At 45.0% G+C, this 19,966-nt stretch overlaps 2 protein-coding genes across 5 annotated transcripts in view; one reads left to right on the top strand and one right to left on the bottom strand.

Moving 5' to 3' along the window:
- Positions 1–19,966, bottom strand: part of MSS51 (MSS51 mitochondrial translational activator) — a 59,335-nt gene that overhangs the window by 4,552 nt on the left and 34,817 nt on the right. The window contains exon 5 of the mRNA XM_029576154.1: positions 18,886–19,449. Coding sequence (XP_029432014.1) covers positions 18,886–19,449 — 564 coding nt within the window. The remainder of the gene's footprint in view (positions 1–18,885; positions 19,450–19,966) is intronic.
- CFAP70 (cilia and flagella associated protein 70) overlaps positions 1,494–19,966 on the top strand; it is a 351,702-nt gene continuing 333,229 nt past the window's right edge. Inside the window, exon 1 of one of the 4 annotated variants that reach the window (XM_029576140.1) lies at positions 1,494–1,946. In XM_029576140.1, coding sequence (XP_029432000.1) covers positions 1,849–1,946 — 98 coding nt within the window. In that variant the 5' untranslated portion in view covers positions 1,494–1,848. Of the gene's footprint in view, positions 1,947–8,681; positions 8,738–19,966 lie in introns of those variants that run through there. The other 3 variants (XM_029576137.1, XM_029576141.1, XM_029576139.1) reach the window with 3 other exon arrangements.

The following is a 19,966-nucleotide window of genomic DNA, read 5'->3' on the forward strand; positions in this document are numbered from 1 at the left end:
TGTCACAGGATCCTACTGCTTTAACGCAACGAGAGATCTTAGCTGTTGTGACAGCCGCTCGCGATATTGGTTCTCTCACCTCCAAAGAGGTTGCCTTTTTAGTAAAATCATGTCCGGTGACACCGGCATTCTATGTGCTACCCAAGAGTCACAAAAGACTTGTCAATCTGCCAGGACGTCCCATCGTTTCTGGCAAAAATTCTCTACTTGAACCTTTATCGCGGTTCATTTATTATTTTTTTTCTGGCACCGTTTGTTCCACAGCTCCCACATTCAAGATTCTCAAGCGATGATTTCCTTTTTAGAAAGATTACGTTTTGACACTACAGCTTAGATACTGGTCACCCTAGATGTCAAAGCTCTTCATCCGAACATACCACAAGATGAAGCTATTTCAGTAGCTACACATTACTTTGATCAGCGAGCAAGACCACATCGGATCCCGACTGATTTTTTTAGTTCAGCTTTTTGAGCTGGCTCTGACTAAACATTGTTTTGCCTTCAATCAAGTGTTTTACCAACAGACCTGTGGCACTGCCATGGCAGCAACCATGGCTCCTGATTTAGCCAATTTGTACGATGGTGAATTTGAAGCCCGCCATCTAATTGATTTTCCAATTAAAACTAACAACTTGCTTTGGAAATATTATATAGATGACATGTTTGTATTATGGAAAGGTTCTACATCTGATTTTGACAAATTCTTAACCTGGTTAAACTCTTAGGACTCTCACTTACATTTTACAACTAATATCCATTCCAATCAGATTCCTTTTTTGGATATCTTGATTTGCAAAACCTCTGCTGGTTTTGTGACGTCATTATAGCGCAAGCCAGTCTGTTTGAACACATTTTTGCACTTTTCCAGTTGTCATCCACGCACTTTGAAAGAGAACCTCCCAGTGAGCCAATTTTTTAGATTACATTGGATTTGTTCAATTGTTGCAGATTTACAGATTCAAGCCACTTTGTTAAGCAATCGTATTTTGGCCAGAGGCTATCCCAAATCTTGCATACGTAAAGCCTATAAGCCAGATTCAGTCATCGGGAATGACTTTTTCTCCCACAGCCAACCGACTCCATTAAACACAGCATTTGTGTTCTGCCTTTTTCCGCAAATACATGCGGTTTGAGCATTGATCTTATGCAATTGGAGAATACTACAGGTCCATGATGTCTTTGGAACCTCCCTGAGGACTGCATACACTAGAAGTAAAAGTCTAAGGGATATGTTGGCCCATTCAAACTTTATACCTAAGTCAGTTGACTCTACTTTCTCCTCTAGTGGTGCTCATCACCCGTGTGGCCACTGATCAATTTGTCATGTTTCTATGGATATTATTACCAAAAAATACACTCTCCCCACATGTATCCACAAAAATTTTGTTTTAAGATTTTAGTTGTTTTTTTTTTACTAATACTTAATACTTAACTAACCGGAAGTCCACTATTAAACCCACTATTTTAAACAAGTGGTGTGAGAAAGGGGAAAAAACCTCAGACAGCACACCCTATTGAATGTCACAAAAGACAATTTCTAATGATGCAGAGAACCAATTTGGGTTGCCTGTGATGGGGTCTATATACCAGCCCGGGGAGGAAGGTTAAAACCTCTGGAACTAAAAACCTCAGGGAGGGAATTCAAGAGGGAAGGAAAACCAGGAGACAAAGAGCTAGGGAGTCACGCTGGTTCCTTCCCCCAGTAATAGAAAGACAAGAGACACAGCTGTGGGAGGAAGAGAGTGGAGCCCCAGGAACCAATCCCTGGCCACTAGGGGAGGAGCCTCCACCCTATAAAGACGAGCCTCAGCCAGAATAGTCTCAGTCTCCTTCTGGGGACTGAAGAGGATGGATTGTGATGTCTATTGTGGAAAGGACTCTGTTTCCAGGAAGCTGCCTATGCTGGAGAGAGTGAGGGAAGGACTACAACTGTGGTGTCAAGAACCGTGAGCTTGGGAACACAGAGACTTCTATTTTGTTTTGGATTGTTGTCTTTTCTGCTGGTGAACTATTTTTTGGAAAACTGCCATGTGGGTGGAGTTATCTCTGGGAGGAGTGGTAAAAGCTCATAGATATGTGGGAGGTGGCAGATAGGCCAACCAGGCCTAATTTGGATTTACTGTGTTGATCTGTTTTTGGATATTGTTTTGTTGGGACTTGTTTTTCTACAAAAAGAGTACTATGATGTAAAGGCTGGGACTTAATCACGAAGCCAACTGGGGAGCTTCCGCCTCCCAGCCAGACATTGAGAGCAGAGGTTCAGACCCTGCCTGGGGAATCAGAGGATGAATTTACAAGTGACTTCCCTTTGGAGTTTTACAGTGCATGGGAGTGTCCCTTCCAAATAAACCCTTTATATCCTTCTTCTATATCTCAACACCCCCATTGCTTCCACTTTTAAGTCCAAAAAATGGCTTTTTATTCTCAATATTGACTGTACATATGGTTCATTTTATTTATTTTAGCTTGATACTTATCTTTTATATAAGGGTTTGTGTAGGCTTCTAAGAAAAAAACACTAACATGGCCATGTTTTGCAGCTTAAGTTGCTACTTCAGGGTTTTCTGTTTGTTTTCTTCATTTCTGGCCATTTCACATCTTTGACTGTTTCTGCTACTAATTATGTCATCAAGTTGAAACATCAACTGTTATTTATCTTGTCAAATGTCCATGCGACAAGATCTATGTGAGTAAAACTAAATGAATGATTAAGACCTGTATGAAAGAATATCGGTCTAATCTTCTACATCATTTGAATGCCCCTTCGGTCACACAGTGTGATGAACTGTTGCATGTCTTTAATGATTTAACATTTTGTGTAATAGATCAATAGTTTTCCCACTGGAGTGGTGGGGATTTGGACCATAGATTGTTACAACTTGAACAAAAATAGATTTACAAATTATGATCTGTTTCGCCTCTGGGACTTAATGCTGATATAGACTTTGGAGTCTTTTTGGGTTAACTGTTTTGAGTGGGGTTTGGTTTTTTTTTTTGGTCTGACTTTTTGTGTCTTTTTGCCATCACCAGGATGCACCCTCATGTGCTTTTTATTTTCTTGCTTGTGGAGTTACTCTGACGTCGGATCTGATGTTCTTTCTGTGCGTTATATGTAGACCTTGCTTTAGTGATCTTTCTGAGACTATCTGTCCTGATTTGAACGGTATTTCTGGCATACAGATAAATACTGCTTTTTTTTAAATTTTTCTGGCTATATATTGAATGTCACTTTTGCTTTACAGTTAACAGTCATAGTGGATTATGAAGTTCAAACCACTGGCTGTGTTGGGTTGGTTTTATTTGCTTCAAAAATTAAAAATATATATTTTCTGCCCAAAGATGGATGATTGATAACTTTATTGTGCATGACATCCCATCAGGCTTGCTGACACCTTACTTTCACTTTGGTATAAGGTTTTTTGTTGACCAGATCTCTTTAGAGGTTGGCATTTTGATTCCGTTTTTGGTTTGGTTTTTTTTTTTCCACTTTAATTTCTTTCATGCACTAATGAGTGAAATTAACTTAAAAATGAGGCAAGTGATCAGTGAAAGACCTCCTCAGGAGTGAGACCGGGGTTGTCTGCCAGGCTGCTTAATTCTTGGACCCACTTTTGCGCCCTAAGAATTTTCTGCTGCTGGGGGTTCTGATGAAACACTGGAGTAGCACAGGTAGGACCTCTTTCAGGCCCTGAAAACAAAGCCCCACCTGACTGGCTTGACTCCCCTAGCAGGAAAGGGGATTAAGTGCTAGCAGAGAGAGAGGAGGCGCCAAGCTGCTGGACTCGGTGAATGATGCCAAGGGACTGGATATGGCAATGAAGCAGTGCCCCCTGTATAACACCATCTGCTGGAGATTGACCTGTGCCAAATATGTCCAGAGTGGAGACCTTGATCTTCTTCCACGGCCTGGACACAGAAAGGTTACTAAGCTGCAATTAGTCCAAAATTGTGCAGCAAGGTGGTTGATAGGAACAAGAAGAGAGCAAATATCATTAATATTTACAGAGCCAGTTAAATGTAGAGGGCAGTTCAAGGTTTTAACATTGTTGTTCAGGTACTGCCTATCTATCAAACTGAATTGATCAATAGATTTCCCCTTCTCCCTCCCTGATCTCTCACATCTACTCATGAAGCATTATTGCAGGCAACAAATTCTTCAGTTTTTCACTTGGTTAAAACCAGAAAGCAAGATTTTTCTTGGTCTGGACCAAATCTATGGAATATGATGCCACTCATTCATTTGTATTTGGCTTTTTTTGTCTGGATGAGAATTTTCTCTGCTTAGAAACATGACAGCAGAAAAAGACCATATGGCTCATCCAGTGTGCTTGATTAGGTTGCATTGTTTGTACTATTATAATGTATTATCACATGATGGGGCAAAGTTGGGTTGACTTCATTTTGAAAAATGTCGTCGTCCGTGCCCAGAGCAAGGGGGCACTCCAGGCCACCACTGATCTTTTACTAAGGTAGGGGGGGGGTGGGGTGCCCCTAGATCACCAGGTGGTTTTTATATGGCTGGGGGGTGAGGGGACACTAGATCCCAGGGATGATTGTCTGTTTGGAACCAGGAGGAAAGAGGAGAGGTAGGGGCTACTGGGGGGGGGGGGGGGGGGGCTTTTGAATGGGAAGAGACCTTTGAAGTCATTGGGGGGGGGGGTTCTTTTTTAAGACTAGGGGAGGGATTTGGGAAGGGCTGTCACCACACAGTTTAAAATTTATATATTTTTTTTATGCTGGAGTAGCCTCTGCTGCCACCTCTACAGGAGGCCAGCAGCCAGGGATCTGCGCAGATCCCTGGACGTGAATTTTAGAGGTTTGGGGGGGGGGGATGCATTTTGGGGCCTTGGGTCCTTTAACATGAGCGGCCGCCATCGCACGAAAAGGCCCCATTTTGACACACACAATCTTTTTGCCGTGCACTTGGCCTGCAATAAAAATTGCTAGCCACAAACACCACAATATTTTGTCAGGGATAGCCAAACTATGATGGAAATGCCCTGCCCCCTGTGATAGTTTGGCCCTCCCGTTTATAAAATATTGTGGCCTGATAAATCTCCCTATTAGATCGTGAGCCCTCTGGGGATAGGAATATTCCTGCAGTACCTGAATGCAGTCCGCTTTGAAGTGCCCGAAAGGCAGAATATTAATCTAACATAACATTTTAAAAACTACTACAAGATGACTTCCATTCCCAGAGAAGAATGGCATTGCCACTTTGCTCCCATACCTAAAGTATCTCTGCTGTGGTTATTTTTTCCCACGCAGTTTTCAAAGCACCATCTCTAGGGTGCTCAACCTTTTTATTCTACTCTGTGCTTTTAGGAATACATCTCACATATCTGAATCTAACCCCCCCCCCCTCCAAAAAAAAATCCTGAATAATCTTCAATGGCGATCCACCCTTGAAGGTTTGCAACTATCTTTCCATTTCTTTCTATTCTGATTTTTCAAAATGAATGTTAAAATGGGCATCTTGTCACAAAAATGCAGACTGCTAGGAGAAAGCTGAATTCTTTGCATGCTGTGAGACCTTATCAGGCCAATCCAAGAATTATCTGAAGATGATGACATGCATAAGCTGTCAAAAACCATGTAGGTCTCTGACATACTAAGACAGGATCTATGTGATCTTGATAACTCGGGTCATATCATATGACAGTCATACTGAAGGATGCATCCTTAGTTTAGTTATTCTTTTACACTTTAATTTACAAAATAAGAACTTGAAAAGTGAATTCAGAGGTAATATGTATTCATTAAAAATTGGAGTATTACAATTTTAACTTTCTAAATATGACATTTGGATACATGGTGTGTTCTGGTTTTTTTTTCTTTCTAAAAATTATTTTAATGTAACTTTTGCTAAAATCTTGCTGTGTAGTTAAAAGACTGTGTTGTTCCAGAAAGAAAACACAAGGAAGTTGTGAGTTTGGTCTATACTCAAATTATCTAGCCTGAAAGGAAAGAGGTGGAACATTTTCATTGTGTGCACAGTTGCAATCAGTGTACATTTGATAAGCAAGGATAGGATGAAATGACTGACAATTACCATCCCTAACACAATTCAGTACATTTTAATGGAACTGATTGAAAGAACTTCCCTGTCATTTCAATCCATAGGAATGGGCATAGACATTTTACCTGTTTTATTATCTTTCAGTTATTTTTGTTTCATTTTATGTATTTTAAACAAAAATGGCACCAGCATTTTCTTTTTTTTTTTCACAGAAGAAAGTGATAATGGAACCAGTCTCGGGCTGCCAGAAACATTTGAAACAGAGGCAGCAGTGGGGCAGGAGCGACCAGGGATCGCTCCTGCCCTGTGAAGATTAAAACAGCTGTTAAATACTTCATGGAGTAAAAGGGTCTAGGGGAGGTGGTGACATAAGGTGTTTGTTTATTTCACGGACAAAATGAAATCCCATTAAAATTTCTCATTTTGTTAAAATGAAAGCACATCTGTAGTCACTTTCTGAGAATAGTTATTTCTGTAGTAAAACACAAGAGAATATAGATGGTTGGAGAAGGAAAGGCAGAATGGGGGGCAATGTTTAACATTTTAGGTGGGGCCTGGAGGCAAATTTTCAAAGGGAAGCTTCCCATGGAGCTCCCTCTGGAAACCCAGGCTTGGCCAGTGCCATGGATTCTTAAGTCCCCATAGAATTTGCCCCAGAAGGTGGCATAAATCACACGCAGGGGATTGTAAAGTTAAATCTGTACACATTGTGCGCCAGCTCTGACCTGGTCTCAGCCCCACAGCTTTGTAGCATGGGTACTGTTACCAGCTGAAGGGAGAGGGGGGAATTTTCAGCCCCTGATTAGACCTGGGTAAGCTCATGTACTCGGGCAAAACCTTCTTTGAAAATTGCCCTCAGTAAGTACAAATATATACAATCTGGTGGTGGTAGAATGTCAGGAAAAAAAAAAAGTCATGAATTGGCAACTCTGACTCTCCCTTTCAGAATGTTTGCTATTCACCCGAGGGAGGCTGAAAACTGCAGAGGTGCATATGCCGCACTGTTTAGAGCTGGACCGCCTGCACGATATTAGGCGAGGAATGCAGTAGCAACAGGCCAGTGACAAAGGGGAAAAGGAATTCAGAGGGACCTTTTCTCTCAGGAGGTGAAAATGATGCTGATGAGAATTAGCAAACGTGTAGAGAAGTCTGCCAGAAATTCCACTGGGATTATCTGTGCAAAGGGCACCGCCACCATTCTGCGAGTAAGGGAGGGTCGGCCAGCTTTCTCACAATGATTAGAAAAAGGCATGCGGTCACATGGACTGAGCCACAGTCTGTCATAGCAGTGGAAAAAATGGGCTTTATTACATTCAATGACAACCAGGGACAATGACCGCAGAGAGAGAGAGTCTGGATTCTCTGCCATTTCATCCTGACTCTTCCTATACACTGCTCTACCAGTGCACCCTAATATGACTAACACGATTAATTTTTCAGGCTATCCATAAGAAATGGAATGCAATGTATGTAAAAATGATTTAGACAAGGAGCAATATCCAATTAGCAATCAAGTTTCTACAGCTTGCAGTTGTGATATATCCTTGGCAGTGTAGACCAGGAAAACTGGGCAGCTTGGCTGGGCCAACTGATCTTTATCTGCTATCATCTCCTATGTTACTCAGTAATATATATTAGATTAACATGATTCTTAGACTCAATGGATGTTAATATATCGCCTATATGTTCATTTAGAATATCCTGAACCATGTTGAGGAGCACTTCTCCTTGGGCAAAATAGACAATGAGTCTGCACAGACATTCAATCCTGACCTTCTTAATACTTTGTACCTAGAGTGAGCCCCAGCTCTGCTTCAGAGAGACCTTATTCTCTGTGACCAAGGGGAGCTCAGTTTCCAATCTCATCCAGCCTTGAATTTCCTATTATACAATCATCTATCAAGGAATACCAGCCCCACTGTGAACGGCATTCCTTCTTATCCAGAGATAAAAGCCTCACAGTTTAAACTCTGGAATTCATTGCTGGAGGATGTGGTAAAAGATGTTAGTGCAGCTGGGTTTAAAAAAAGATTTGGGCAAGTTCCTGGAAGAAAAGTCCATAAACCATTATTAAGGTGGACTTGGGGAAATCCACTGCTTATTCCAGGGATAAGCAGTATGGGATTTGTTTACTTTTTGGGATTCTGCCAAGTACTTATGACCTGGATTGGCAACTGTTGGAAACAGGATATTGAGCTTGATGGACCTTTAGTTTGACCCAGTATGGCAAACCTTATGTACAAACTCTAAACTATAAGGTTGTTAGTTTTCTCTCATCCTCTAGTTCTACAGAAGTGTTTATGGAATCAAAATAAAAGTTGTACACACTTGTTCTGTTACTTTATTAATGGAGGCAATGGTTTAGCAATGCTGAGAATGCTATTATGGCAGAGATGCCACAGTGCAGACTCCGGGAGCACCACAAGAAATACCAGGTAGCTGTAGCAAAGGAAATAAATCCTCAGAGCAAGGTAAAGTAGAGGGAAGGAAAACTACAAGTCCCATCAGGCCTAGTGATTGGGAGATTGAAGAGAGTTCTGAGGCTGGGACCTCAGGGAGATGGGCAGGCCAAGGTCCCTCCCACCTGAGGACAGGTAGGCCAATAAAAGTCAGGAAGGACAGGTGGTTTCCTCCTTTAGAAGAGCCACAGAGAAGACACGGGAAGAGAACAGAAGGAAGCTGGAGTGGAGTGCTTTCCATAAGTTGGACTACAAGGAGGTAAGCCCATGAGAGAATGATGTAGAAGGGATTGGTCCCTGATCGGACAAGGCTACTAAGTATCCTTGCAGTGAGGAGATGGGACACTGCAGAAGTGAGAGTGGAAACGACTCTGAAATGAAGGCAACTGATATGATTTGGAACTGTTCTAATGCTGCCACCTGGGACTGGGAGGTAGGGAAGAGACATTGAAGGAACCATGTTTTCTCCTTTTGTCCCACGAATGGCTGATAGCTAGGGGTGGGAACTTTGGCAAAGATTGATTAAATGCTACTGAGAACCTCTAGCTGCAATAAAAAGCCGGGAGTCTGTGTGGCACAAAGGCACTTCTAGCATTGAGGAAATATGAGAATATTTACTCAGGGACATTAGAGTTGGTGGCTGAGGTCCTGAATTCTTAATAATGCTATGAACTGAAGCTGTGCTAATATGCTTGGGACTTGTAATAAGATATAATTGATGCCGTCTCAAGGAGAGCTATAGAAAAGCATTGGTATTCATGAACAAAGGAGATCACTCTTCTACAACTTGGGACTGAGAATTCCCCTAGTGGGGAAGAAAAGGACGTGGGAGTTGCTGCTGAGATTATGTTGTAGAAAACTCAGTGAACAGTATAGATTGACTTGTGATAGTCTTACCCTGAGATTTTTCCAGAATTTTGGGACCAGGATCCTGCGGTGAGAAAACGGTGAATAAAGCACAAGCTGGGTTCTTGCAGAAGTTACCTTTGTGACTCTTATCATTGCAAATACATTTTAGCAAGCTCGTGGATCGATCCATGTGGAAAATGCTCAGATCATTCCACTTCTGATCAACAGTGAACAGCAGTTCTCCTAGGACAGCAGGAATTTAGTCCTCACACATGGATGACATCACATGGAGCCCGGCACGGAAAACTTCTGTCAAAGTTTCTAGAACTTTGACTAGGCACACTGAGCATGCCCAGCATGCCACTATCCACACGTCCAAGTGAGGTCCCCCTTCAGTCTCCTTTTTTTCCATAGAACTGTTGCCGCGCAGGTTTTTGGAGCTCTGCTCTTTATATTTTCTCAGTACTTTTCTACACCTGGTCCCCCTTCTCCTTTCGGTGCTTCAGGGCGGCGTGGTTAAGTTTTTTTTTGTTTTGTTTTTTCTATCTTTGCAGTCGATTACCAACTGTGCCGTTCCTCAGTATCTGCCGGTCGTCGTCCACTCGCTGGTTCTTTTTTATGGCGTCGGGTTTTCGCCAGTGCTTACGGACCATGTCTATCACAGATCTGCATGAGGTATGCATCCTCTGCCTGAGGGCATTGCATGACATCCGGGGGTTTCGACTTTGAGACCAAATGACTCCCAAGAGTTGTCTGGCTCGGCTTGATAAAATGGAAAAGCTCTTCATGTCTAGAAAGTCTGAACCTTTGACTCCAGCATTGGGTGCTCTACACCTAAAGGCCAAGGAGAACCGATGGAGCTGCTTCCATCTGTGTCCAGTGCCCTTACTTGAGCACAGGGCTGAAGATAGGCCTTCTTCAGCATTGTCGCACTCCAGGACCTCAGGATTATCTCCATCCTCGGAAGCATCATCGCATGGTGCTGTGCTTGGGGCACCAGTGGAGTCCACTGTGCTGCCCCCAAAGCAACCCTGCAAAGAGGAGGCATCTATCTCCATTGTACCCAGGAGTCCTGGGATTTCCCCACCCTTGGTGCCAGGTACCAAGCCTCCCCTGGGGCACTGGGGAGGCTCTGACGCCTCGTCTTACTCGTCCTCACTTCAGCAGACTTCCAGGAGAAGCTGGACCATGGTGTGCAACAGGCAGTGCTCTGTGCCTTCCAGGGCATCAAGCCGCCAGCTCCATCAGTGCCCCCGGTGTCTGAGCCTGCCCCTGTGATGCTAGCGCCACTGCTGGAGCGTCTTGACATCCTCTTGGGTGACCTGCCCATGCAGCTGCTGCTGGAGGTCCCTTGATGCCCCAGCAGCTGCCGAGTCCTCCTACCTTCAGAGTCATCCCCCATTATAGGGTCTTCAGAGGAGAATAATGCTTCCTGTCCAGGGGCACCATCGGGGGTGCTGGTGCCACACTGACTCTTGCCCGGTCTGGTTCCCAGTCTCTCGGGGGGCCTCAGTGCCCTCTGTTCCATCAGTACCATTGATGCCTTTGGTTCCGAGGCTGGGGGTCTCATGAAGGGGCCCTCCTTGGAGTGCCCCAGGGGACTTCAATGAGGAGGAAGCCCTGTTTGATTCCTGGGGGATGATATCTCTTGAGTCTTCTTTGCAGGTCTGGAGACCTCCCCTCAGATCCATCTCCTCCAGATGAGAGGTGTAGATCCCTGTTGGAGGATCTGACCTTTGTGGGCTTTGTGCAGGCCATGGCTGAGTCCATTCCCTTCCAGCTTCTAGCAGAGGAGGATGCCCATCACAGATGTTGGAGGTTCTCCAGTTCATAGATGCTCCAAAAGAGGTACTCACTATCCCCATCCATGATATCTTTAAGAAGTTACTCCTCAGGATGTGGGAGCACCCAGTCTCATTGCCCTCAAAGCCAAACGCTTCAGCGCCTCTGGAGTGGGAACACTGGGCTGCAGATGTCCTGGGTAGGAAGGTGTATCAGGGTGTGATATTGCTTGCATTGCCTCCTACCAACTTTTTATGACCCAGTACACTCGCAACCTCTGGAAGCAGGTCCAGGAGATAACTGATCACCTACTGCAGCAGGAAGCCCTCCTGGTCATTGCCCAGCAAGGCTTGGTGTGTGGCAAATAGGTGTGTTCCACCTATGATGTCTTTGAGTCTGCGGCTCGAGTGGTGGCGGCATGGCTCCGAGCGTCAGACCTCTGGCCGGAAGTCCAAGACAAGCTTGCCCTGTACTGGGAAGAACTTGTTTGGAGACAAGGTGTGGGATGCTGTGGGGTCAGCTGAAAGACCACAATGAGACCCTCCAGAATCTCTCTGCCAGCACTTCGGATCCTCTGACCGGAAGTCCTCTCATCAGGGCAGCAGAAGGTGTATTTTTTTTTTTTTTTATCACTAGAGGAAATATTATCATCCAGCCTCACAAACTCAAGTACCATGAGGGAACTCTAGGGGCTGTTCTCGACAGAAGCAGACTCCCAGACCTTAGCTGGCTCCCCAGCAAAGTCCCTCCACAGGGTTTTGACTGGTCCTGAGTGAGCATAAATCTTGTAACCATACCCTTGACACCACCAGTCAGAGGTCAACTACAGTCCTTCCAGGACCAATGGCCACAGATCACCTCGGACCAGTGGGTCCTGTCCATCATCCATCGAGGGTATCAGTTAAACTTTCTGGCAGACTCTTATCCCCCTGTTTGTCGTGGGGCCATGCCTCACATCAAGAGGTTCCTTGGTCAGAGCTCTCCGCCCTGTTAATGGCAGGGGCAGTAGAACCCGTTCTGCAAGGTCAACAGACTTGGATTCTACTTCAAATAATTCCTGATTCAAAAGAGGGGGCTTATGCCCCATTTTAGATCTGAGGGCCTTGAATAAACATCCTCAAAAGAGAAAAGTTCAAGATAGTTTCACTGGGCACCCTGATTCTCTTCCTGCAAAGAGGGGCCTGGCTTTGTCACCTAGCAGAAATCGTAATCATAGGATTACTATGTGGGCATAGGTGTTTTTTAGGTCAAGGTGTTTCCGTTTGGCCTAGCCTCGGCCCCATGTGCCTTCAAGTGCTTGGCAGTAGTGGGTGCATATCTTCCTCTACTTGAACGATTAGCTGGTCAAGGCGCCCACATGCGAAGGGGTGTTTCGTTCCCTCAACTTGACCATACAGGTGCTGGAATCCCTTGGGTTTGTCATCAAATACCCAAGTCCCATCTTGTTCCAATTGCTAAGTTGAACTTTTATTGGGGCCTGCCAGGGATGGGCCTTTCTTCCTCACGACTGAGCGCTTGCTCTAGTGTCTCTGAGCTTGGTCCGCCACAGCCGTTGGGTGCCGGCCCGCCTTATGCTTCGGTTGTTAGGTCACATGGCCACTTCTCTTCATGTCACCTCCTTGGCCCACTTACACATGCAGAGAGCCCAATGGACTCTGGTCACAGTGGCAACAGGACTCCCAGGACCCTCAGCATGTGGGTGTGTTATGCTGCCCCTCCAGGACTCCTTGTCCTGCTGGTAAATTCTGCCTAACCTGGAGTGGGGAGGTTCCTTTTTAGACCCCTCCGTGACAGGCTGTACTCACTATGGATGCGTCCAACCTGGGCTGGGGGGCACGTGAATGGCCTCTGCACACAAGCTCACTGGTCAGCCCAGGAGGCTGTATGCCAGATCAACTTCCTGGAGCTTTGGGCGATCAGATATGTGCTCTGGGTGTTTTGGGATCGTCTATCCAGTTGAGCTGTCCTGTTCCAGGCAGCAATGTGGTACATTAACAAGTAGGGAGGTACCAGATTTCTTCTGTCAGGAGGTTGTCCAAATTTGGTCCTAGGTCCAGTCCCAGGGAATTCTGCTCTGGGCTGTATACCTAGCGGGATCAGAGAATGTGGTGGCGGATCGCACGAGTCTAGCTTTCCACCCCTATGAATGGTCCCTGGATCAGGCAGTAGTGAATCGCTTTTTCCACCTCTGGGGAATACCAAACATGGATCTCTTCACCTCCCCTTGCAACAGCAAGGTGAGCAATTTCTGCTCCCTGCACAGGGGGACTGGGAGACATACCTTTTGGCCCAATATTGGAGCAAGGGCCTTCTGTATGCATATCCTCCACTTCCGCTGGTGATAAGGATTCTCCTGAAGCTCTAGGAGGACCATGATTCTTATTGATCCCCAGTGGTGGAGACAGGTTTGATTCCCAATCCTTTGGGATCTCGCCATCAGGAAACCAATCAGTCTAGGGACCTCCCCTGACCTGATCACGCAGGATCGATGCAGACTACACCATCCCATCCTCCAGGCACTGTCTCTGATGGCCTGGATGTTGAGAGGTTAGTCCTGCGGCCCCTTGGCCTCTCGGAGGATGTCTCGGGTCCTGGTAGCTTCTCAAAAGCCTTCCACCAGGAAGTCATACACTCTGAAATGGAGGAAGTCTTCCATCTGATGTGAGTCGTGGTGATCCATTCTCTTGTCCTATTCCAAGTTGTTGGACTACTTGTTATCTCTTTCCAATTCTGGTCTGAAAACCAATTTGGTCAGAGTGCACCTCAATACTATTGGGGCCTACCACCATGTAGTGGATGGTTTGCCTATTTCTATGCACCCTGTGGTGAGCTGGTTCATGCAGGGTTTGCTTCAGCTGAAACCTCCCCTATGGCCTTCTGTGTCCTGGGATCGTAGCATAGTTCTGGCTCATCTCATGCGAGATCCTTGATCCACTGCGTTCCTGCGAGTTGAAGTACCTGACATGGAAGGTTATCTTCTTGGTTGCAGTTACACACATCCACTTTACACAAAATTTTTCCACGACAGGGTAGTGCTTTGCATCCACCCTAAGTTTCTGCCTAAGGTGGTAACTGATTTTTATTTCAACCAAATTGTCCTGTCTACCTCTTTTCCCAGGCTGCATTCAGTCCAGGCTGTGCAGAGCCCACTCACCTTGGTAAGAAAGAGCCTTGGCTTTCTAGCTGGAGGGAACAGCAGGCCACAGATAGTCCATGCAACTCTTCGTCTCCTTCGATAAGAACAGATTGGGAGTTGAAGTCGCCATGCACACGTTATTCAACTGCCTGACGGATTGCATTTCCTTCTGCTATACGCAGGTGGGCCTTCAGCTTGGAGGCCATGTCAAGGCTCATTCTGGCCATGCCATGGCAGCTTCAGTAGCCCATTTGCATGCGGTTCCTGTGGCCGACATCTGCAAGGCTGCGACGTGGAGTTCTCTCCACACGTTTGCGGCCCATTACTGTTTGGATAGAGATAGCTGTAGGGATAGCAACTTTGGTCAGGCTGTCCTGCAGAACCTCTTTCAGTGAGAAACAATCCAACTCTTCCTGCCTAGGGCCCTGTTTTTTGGAGCAGGCTGTCTCCCTAGGTTTTTTTTCCACACAACTGCAGTTGTTGTGCCCGTTTGGCACCGAGGTTTGGTGTCTGCAGATCTGTGATAAGTTTGGGAGCCTCCTGCAGCCTGGTATTCACACATGTGTGAGAACTACCATCCTGCTTGTCCTAGGAGAAAGCAGAGTTGCTTTCCTGTGGCAGGTGTTCTCCTAGGACTGCAGGATGTTAGTCCTCAGGAAACCTGCCTGCCTCCCTGTGGAACTGGGTTTCTACTATGTTTGTGGGGTTTTTTTTTGGGGGGGGGGGGGGGGTTTCCCCATAATTCTATGTTACGAGACTGAAAGGGGACCCCCACGTGGACGTGTGAATAGTGGCATGCTGGGCATGCTCAGTGTGCCTAGTCAAAGTTCTAGAAACTTTGACAGAAGTTTTCTGTGTCGGGCTCAATCAGACGTCACCCATGTGTGAGGACTAACGTCCTGCTGTCCTAGGAGAACACCTGTTACAGGTAAGCAACTCTCCTTTACCCCATACTACATCTGTGTGACACTAAAAGGGCAATTTCCAAAGAGTGAAATGGTCTGACTGTAAACTGCCCTCCTTCCATGTAGCTAAAAGTGCGCAAGGGTTCCATAGCGCACACATGGTCAGCTGCATTAAAAAGAGGCGTTTCCATAACTGGGTCAAGGGCATAAAAAAATGCGCGCACACACAAGTGATTTTTCAATTGTACTTGCACTATTTTGCCCCCACTAGGCCACCACTACAAACAGCATGTGCGATGCAGGACACACTTTTAATGCCCACACTTTGCATATGCTGATTTTCAGAGAGAACCAATTTTCTGGTAGGTTCTCTTTTTTTTTTTTTTTTACTGTTTTTAATTTGAATAAAACCTGCACACGAAACATGCCTGTGTGGCTTGCCACCATGCAAGCTATTTGAAAATTGCTTTGTAAAAAAGATGATTGAACTTGTTTCTAGAGATGAGGTTATAAGAGTGGCTCTGAATTGGACCACCTTGTCCTGACACCTCCTGCATGGCACAGTTTCCATGTTTGTGGGGCATCCAGTGTACCAGTATGGCTTCCACTGCTCAAAGTATTGACGCTGTATTCTTGCAAAGTGCAGATTACACTTGCAGAACAGTAACAAAAATAAGAAGGAAAAACGGTCTCTCTCTCTCTCTCTCTCTCTCTCTCTCTCTCTCTCAAACTAGATTATTGCAACTCATTACTATTAGGCCTCCCAGCTTCTTACACCAAACCTTTACAAATGGTTCAGAACTCTGCAGCCAGAGTCCTTACAAATTCCAGGAAAATTGACCACATTTCACCTATTCTCAAAAACCTCCATTGGCTTCCGATCCACTATAGAATCATGTACAAAACCATTAACATCATTTACAAAACTATCAACCAACACACGCAACTCGACCTACAAATACCACTTAAAAAATTCACCTCCGCCAGGCCTATCAGGGAACACTACAAAGAGTCACTCCAAATTCCAAAGGCCAAAACCTACCAACATAAATCCTTGAGTCTCAGAGCCTTCTCATCAGCAGGTCCAGCTCTCTGGAACTCGATCCCACCTGATTTGAGACAAGAGCCATGCTCTTTAACATTTAGGAAAAGACTAAAAACTTGGCTTTTCAAAAAAGCATTTCCAAGCCTTGAATAAAACCTCCTCTCACTAGCACTAACTCGTATGCAATAATGGAATGTAAACACGAATCAACCAACCTCAAACCCTCTCTCACTAATTCCTGCTGAATATTTATCATACTATTACCATTCACAACTGTGTCATATTTATTCATTTGATTACCTATGTACTGTTTCATAGTCTTATTTTTTCACTTGCTATTCTAATGTATCAATAGGCTGAAATGTAAATATTGTGCTGTTCAATTTCTCCCCTTCCATCCCAAGTTTATTTTCCTTGTTTTTTGTAACTTTCCCTCTCCCTTTTTCTGATTCACTGTATTTAAAGTTCAAGGTTCTTATTGAAAATATTGTTTTTTACGTTATGCTTTACACTCCTTGTTGTTTGTAAACCGGGTTGATGTGATGCCTATCATGAAACTCGGTATAACAAAAACAATAAATAAATAAATAAATATACCAAGCCTTTCTCAGTTCCGCCCCATAGGCTGTCACTACTGGCAGCTGCCACATGTCGCCCAGCAGAGAGTGGCTGCCCTGGAGCTCTGCTGATGCTCATTTAACACTGTTGAATGTTGTCATCTCACCCCCCCTCCCCCCCCCAGCGCTAGACTTACACAGCAACTGCAAGTCTGTCAGACAGAAGGAAAAGTTATTGCACTCCCACTGTTAGAGCTGTAAACATTTAATGACCATAATCTCTTGCTGCCTGTTCTCATCCCTCAGCTTCAGTGGGGGGGGGGGGGGAAGAGGTTCACTTCTCCCTCAGTACGGCTGGCACAGACAGTGTGCTGTTGTAAGTACACCATAGTGAATCTTGGATGCCATCCCTGTTAAGATCCTGTTCATTCAGGTGCACTCCTGCAGAATGTGAGAGGACATTGTATAAGTCCTCGTGTGCTGCTGCTGATACGGCCCTGTTCTGAAATCCATCCCAGAACAGGAGAGAAAAGCAAACACACAACAGGTCTATAAAACCAGTTAAACAAAGGAAACCGTTTTGGTTTAGCTTTTGAATGTCGAGCATTAAATTTCAGAGCAGAAAGGAGACTGATAATCCCATCCAGAGCTTCCATCGAATCTGCAAATGATCTAACAGAGCAACACTCTTCTATGCTCATGTGCAGATGACTCCTACTACATGCTAGCTCAACAGCCCAACAATAACATGAGACTGCCTCCTAGTGTTTTGTATGACCTATAGGAGGTGTCTGGATTTTTTTTACATTTACAATGTATTTCTATTTTTAATATTATTGTTCCATATATTATATAGTTTAATATGATTATGATTGGTTTATATATTAAAGTTGTAGATTTTATATTGTTTTGATCTACCTTAACTATTGCCAAATAGTAAGGTGGAACATAAATAAATTGAGGTCTCCATCTTGTCTATCTTAATGGGATCACCATATTGATGCCCACCAATGGTGCCGAAATTTAACCGGCCTCCAGGCTTAGGCACCCTTTGTGACTCCTCTACTGCCAAATTTCATGGCTGTGTGGATGCCTCTCTCCTCTATTTCTGTCTCTCTCTGAGACATCTGCCAGATCAGCACACAATTCTCTCATATTCTGTGCATATCAGTCCTCTGTCTCATTCAGTGACATCTCTAAGCCTCTATGCAGGCGTTCTTTCTCTCATTTTGTGTGTTTGTGTATATATACATACACACACTCTAGGGAAAATTCATGAAATGTTGCAGAAAGATTTATTGTGACTGAGAGGCAGATTGCACAGCAATAAATCTCCAGAAAAGGTGATAAGTCCAGAGATGCACTGGGATCCAAAGGGTTTATGACCTTTTGGCTCCATAGCCAATGCAGCTGCTGTTACTCTATGCCAGGCACAATTAGCCCCACAGGGAATGTGGATCTCTCCCCCCTTCTGGGACCTCAGGGCACTTGGCTCTGATCCCAATTCTCTCCCAGAATCTCAAGGCATCAATTTCAGTTCTCTCAACCCTCCTGGGATTTCCAAGTGCTCTTGCTCTAAGGGGTCTCCCCTTTCCAGGAAACTCCGTTCAGAACTCACTCCCTTCTTGACACCTCCAGGCCACCCAGCCCGGATCTCTTTCTGCCATCAGGAACTCTGATCCCTTCTTGACACCTCAAGGCCCCTTGGCTTGGAGCTCTCTCTCCTCTCCCTCAGATCACTCAGTAATGGTCTCACTACCTCTCCCAGGAACTCAGGATCTTTTTTTCTTTCCAGACCTCAGAGCCTCTGCTCCACATCTCTCTCTCCCTTCCTAGGAGCTTGGGGTGCTTGACTCATTTCTGTCCCCTCCCTGAACCACGAGGCATGACTTTAATATCTCTCCCCTCCCTCCTTCACAGAGCAATGGTGGCTACCGTTTACTTTGACTTTCTTCACTTTTCAATTTTGTGTGACTTTTTTTTTTTTTTTTTTTTAAACTAATTTTTTGACATCTACATGTTCTATGTTTTTTAATTGGACAGCTAAATCATATTTCTGACAACAGAGTGTACTACAATGGCATTTACAAATAAATCTGAATTCGTACAAAGGTTTGACAAATGTCATCTTACCTGGATGAAATCCCACCACGAGGTTAGGGCGGGCTGCTTGTTGGCTCTCCACTAGCGTCTCCCAGAAGATATGGTAAAGGCCTTTGTGACTGCTGAGGTAGACTTTCCCTTTGGGTCCAAATGCTGCCAATGGGGGTCTCATGATAGGTCCATCAGTTACCTCAGGCCCCACCATCACCACCTCAATACCTTGATTACCTGGAAACATTCGTGCCAGTTCGTCGTAGTCTGTGATCCTGGTGTTCAGGGTTTCAATGTGGGAAGCCCCTACCACATGCACAGTAATGGGGCCAGAACAGGGGTCAACATGGAAAGCATTGAGACCAAAACCAATAGTCAAGGGTCGTGAAAGGAAATCAGATGTCAGACGTTTGATGGATTCTAGGAGGTCACATTCATCTGGCCTTGGTTTCCCTGCATTGGACCACAGAAGGCTCATATAACGCCCTGTCAGTATCGTGTGCAGCTTTTGCTCCAGGTTTTCCTGCATACAGAACCAGTCCTCCCAACTCCTCACTTCTGAGATGTGCTTTGTCCAATGGTCCACAGGAAAGGGGATATCACCTGAGGTAAACAAGGAGATCAGAAGACAATAAAACAAAATGGTCATTATACTCAGACATAGTTTTTACAAATAAATCTGTGTTCAGTCTGGGTTATCCTTGGGGAAACTCTCTTCTTTCATCTGTGCAGGTGACCTTAGTACTACTCTCTGGAAGCAGCTCATTCCCTTTTTCTTGACTGTGGGGCAAGGGTTCCAGCCAGGAAGGGAAACCTATTGAGGGGAGTCACCTAAATCCCCAAAACATCTTGCACCTAGAGTCCCAGATGTTCCCAGCATGTGTCCTGCATTCCCCAGGGTGGAGATCCGGTTGGGGTCTCCAGTTTGATCTTGAACTCTTCTCTGCTGGACTCCTTCTGTACTTGACCTCTTAAGGAAAAAAGTCCTTTTTCTGGATATCAGCAGGGCTTTTACAGCCCAGCCACACAGTAAGGAGGGGTGGTACAAAAATGTCCTTGCTAAAACACAACTTTGCACAAAAATTCAAACTTCACCACTGAGTCAGGAGTTGCCGTAATC

This window comes from Rhinatrema bivittatum, chromosome 14 (assembly GCF_901001135.1).
Source record: "Rhinatrema bivittatum chromosome 14, aRhiBiv1.1, whole genome shotgun sequence".
Classification (NCBI taxonomy): domain Eukaryota; kingdom Metazoa; phylum Chordata; class Amphibia; order Gymnophiona; family Rhinatrematidae; genus Rhinatrema; species Rhinatrema bivittatum.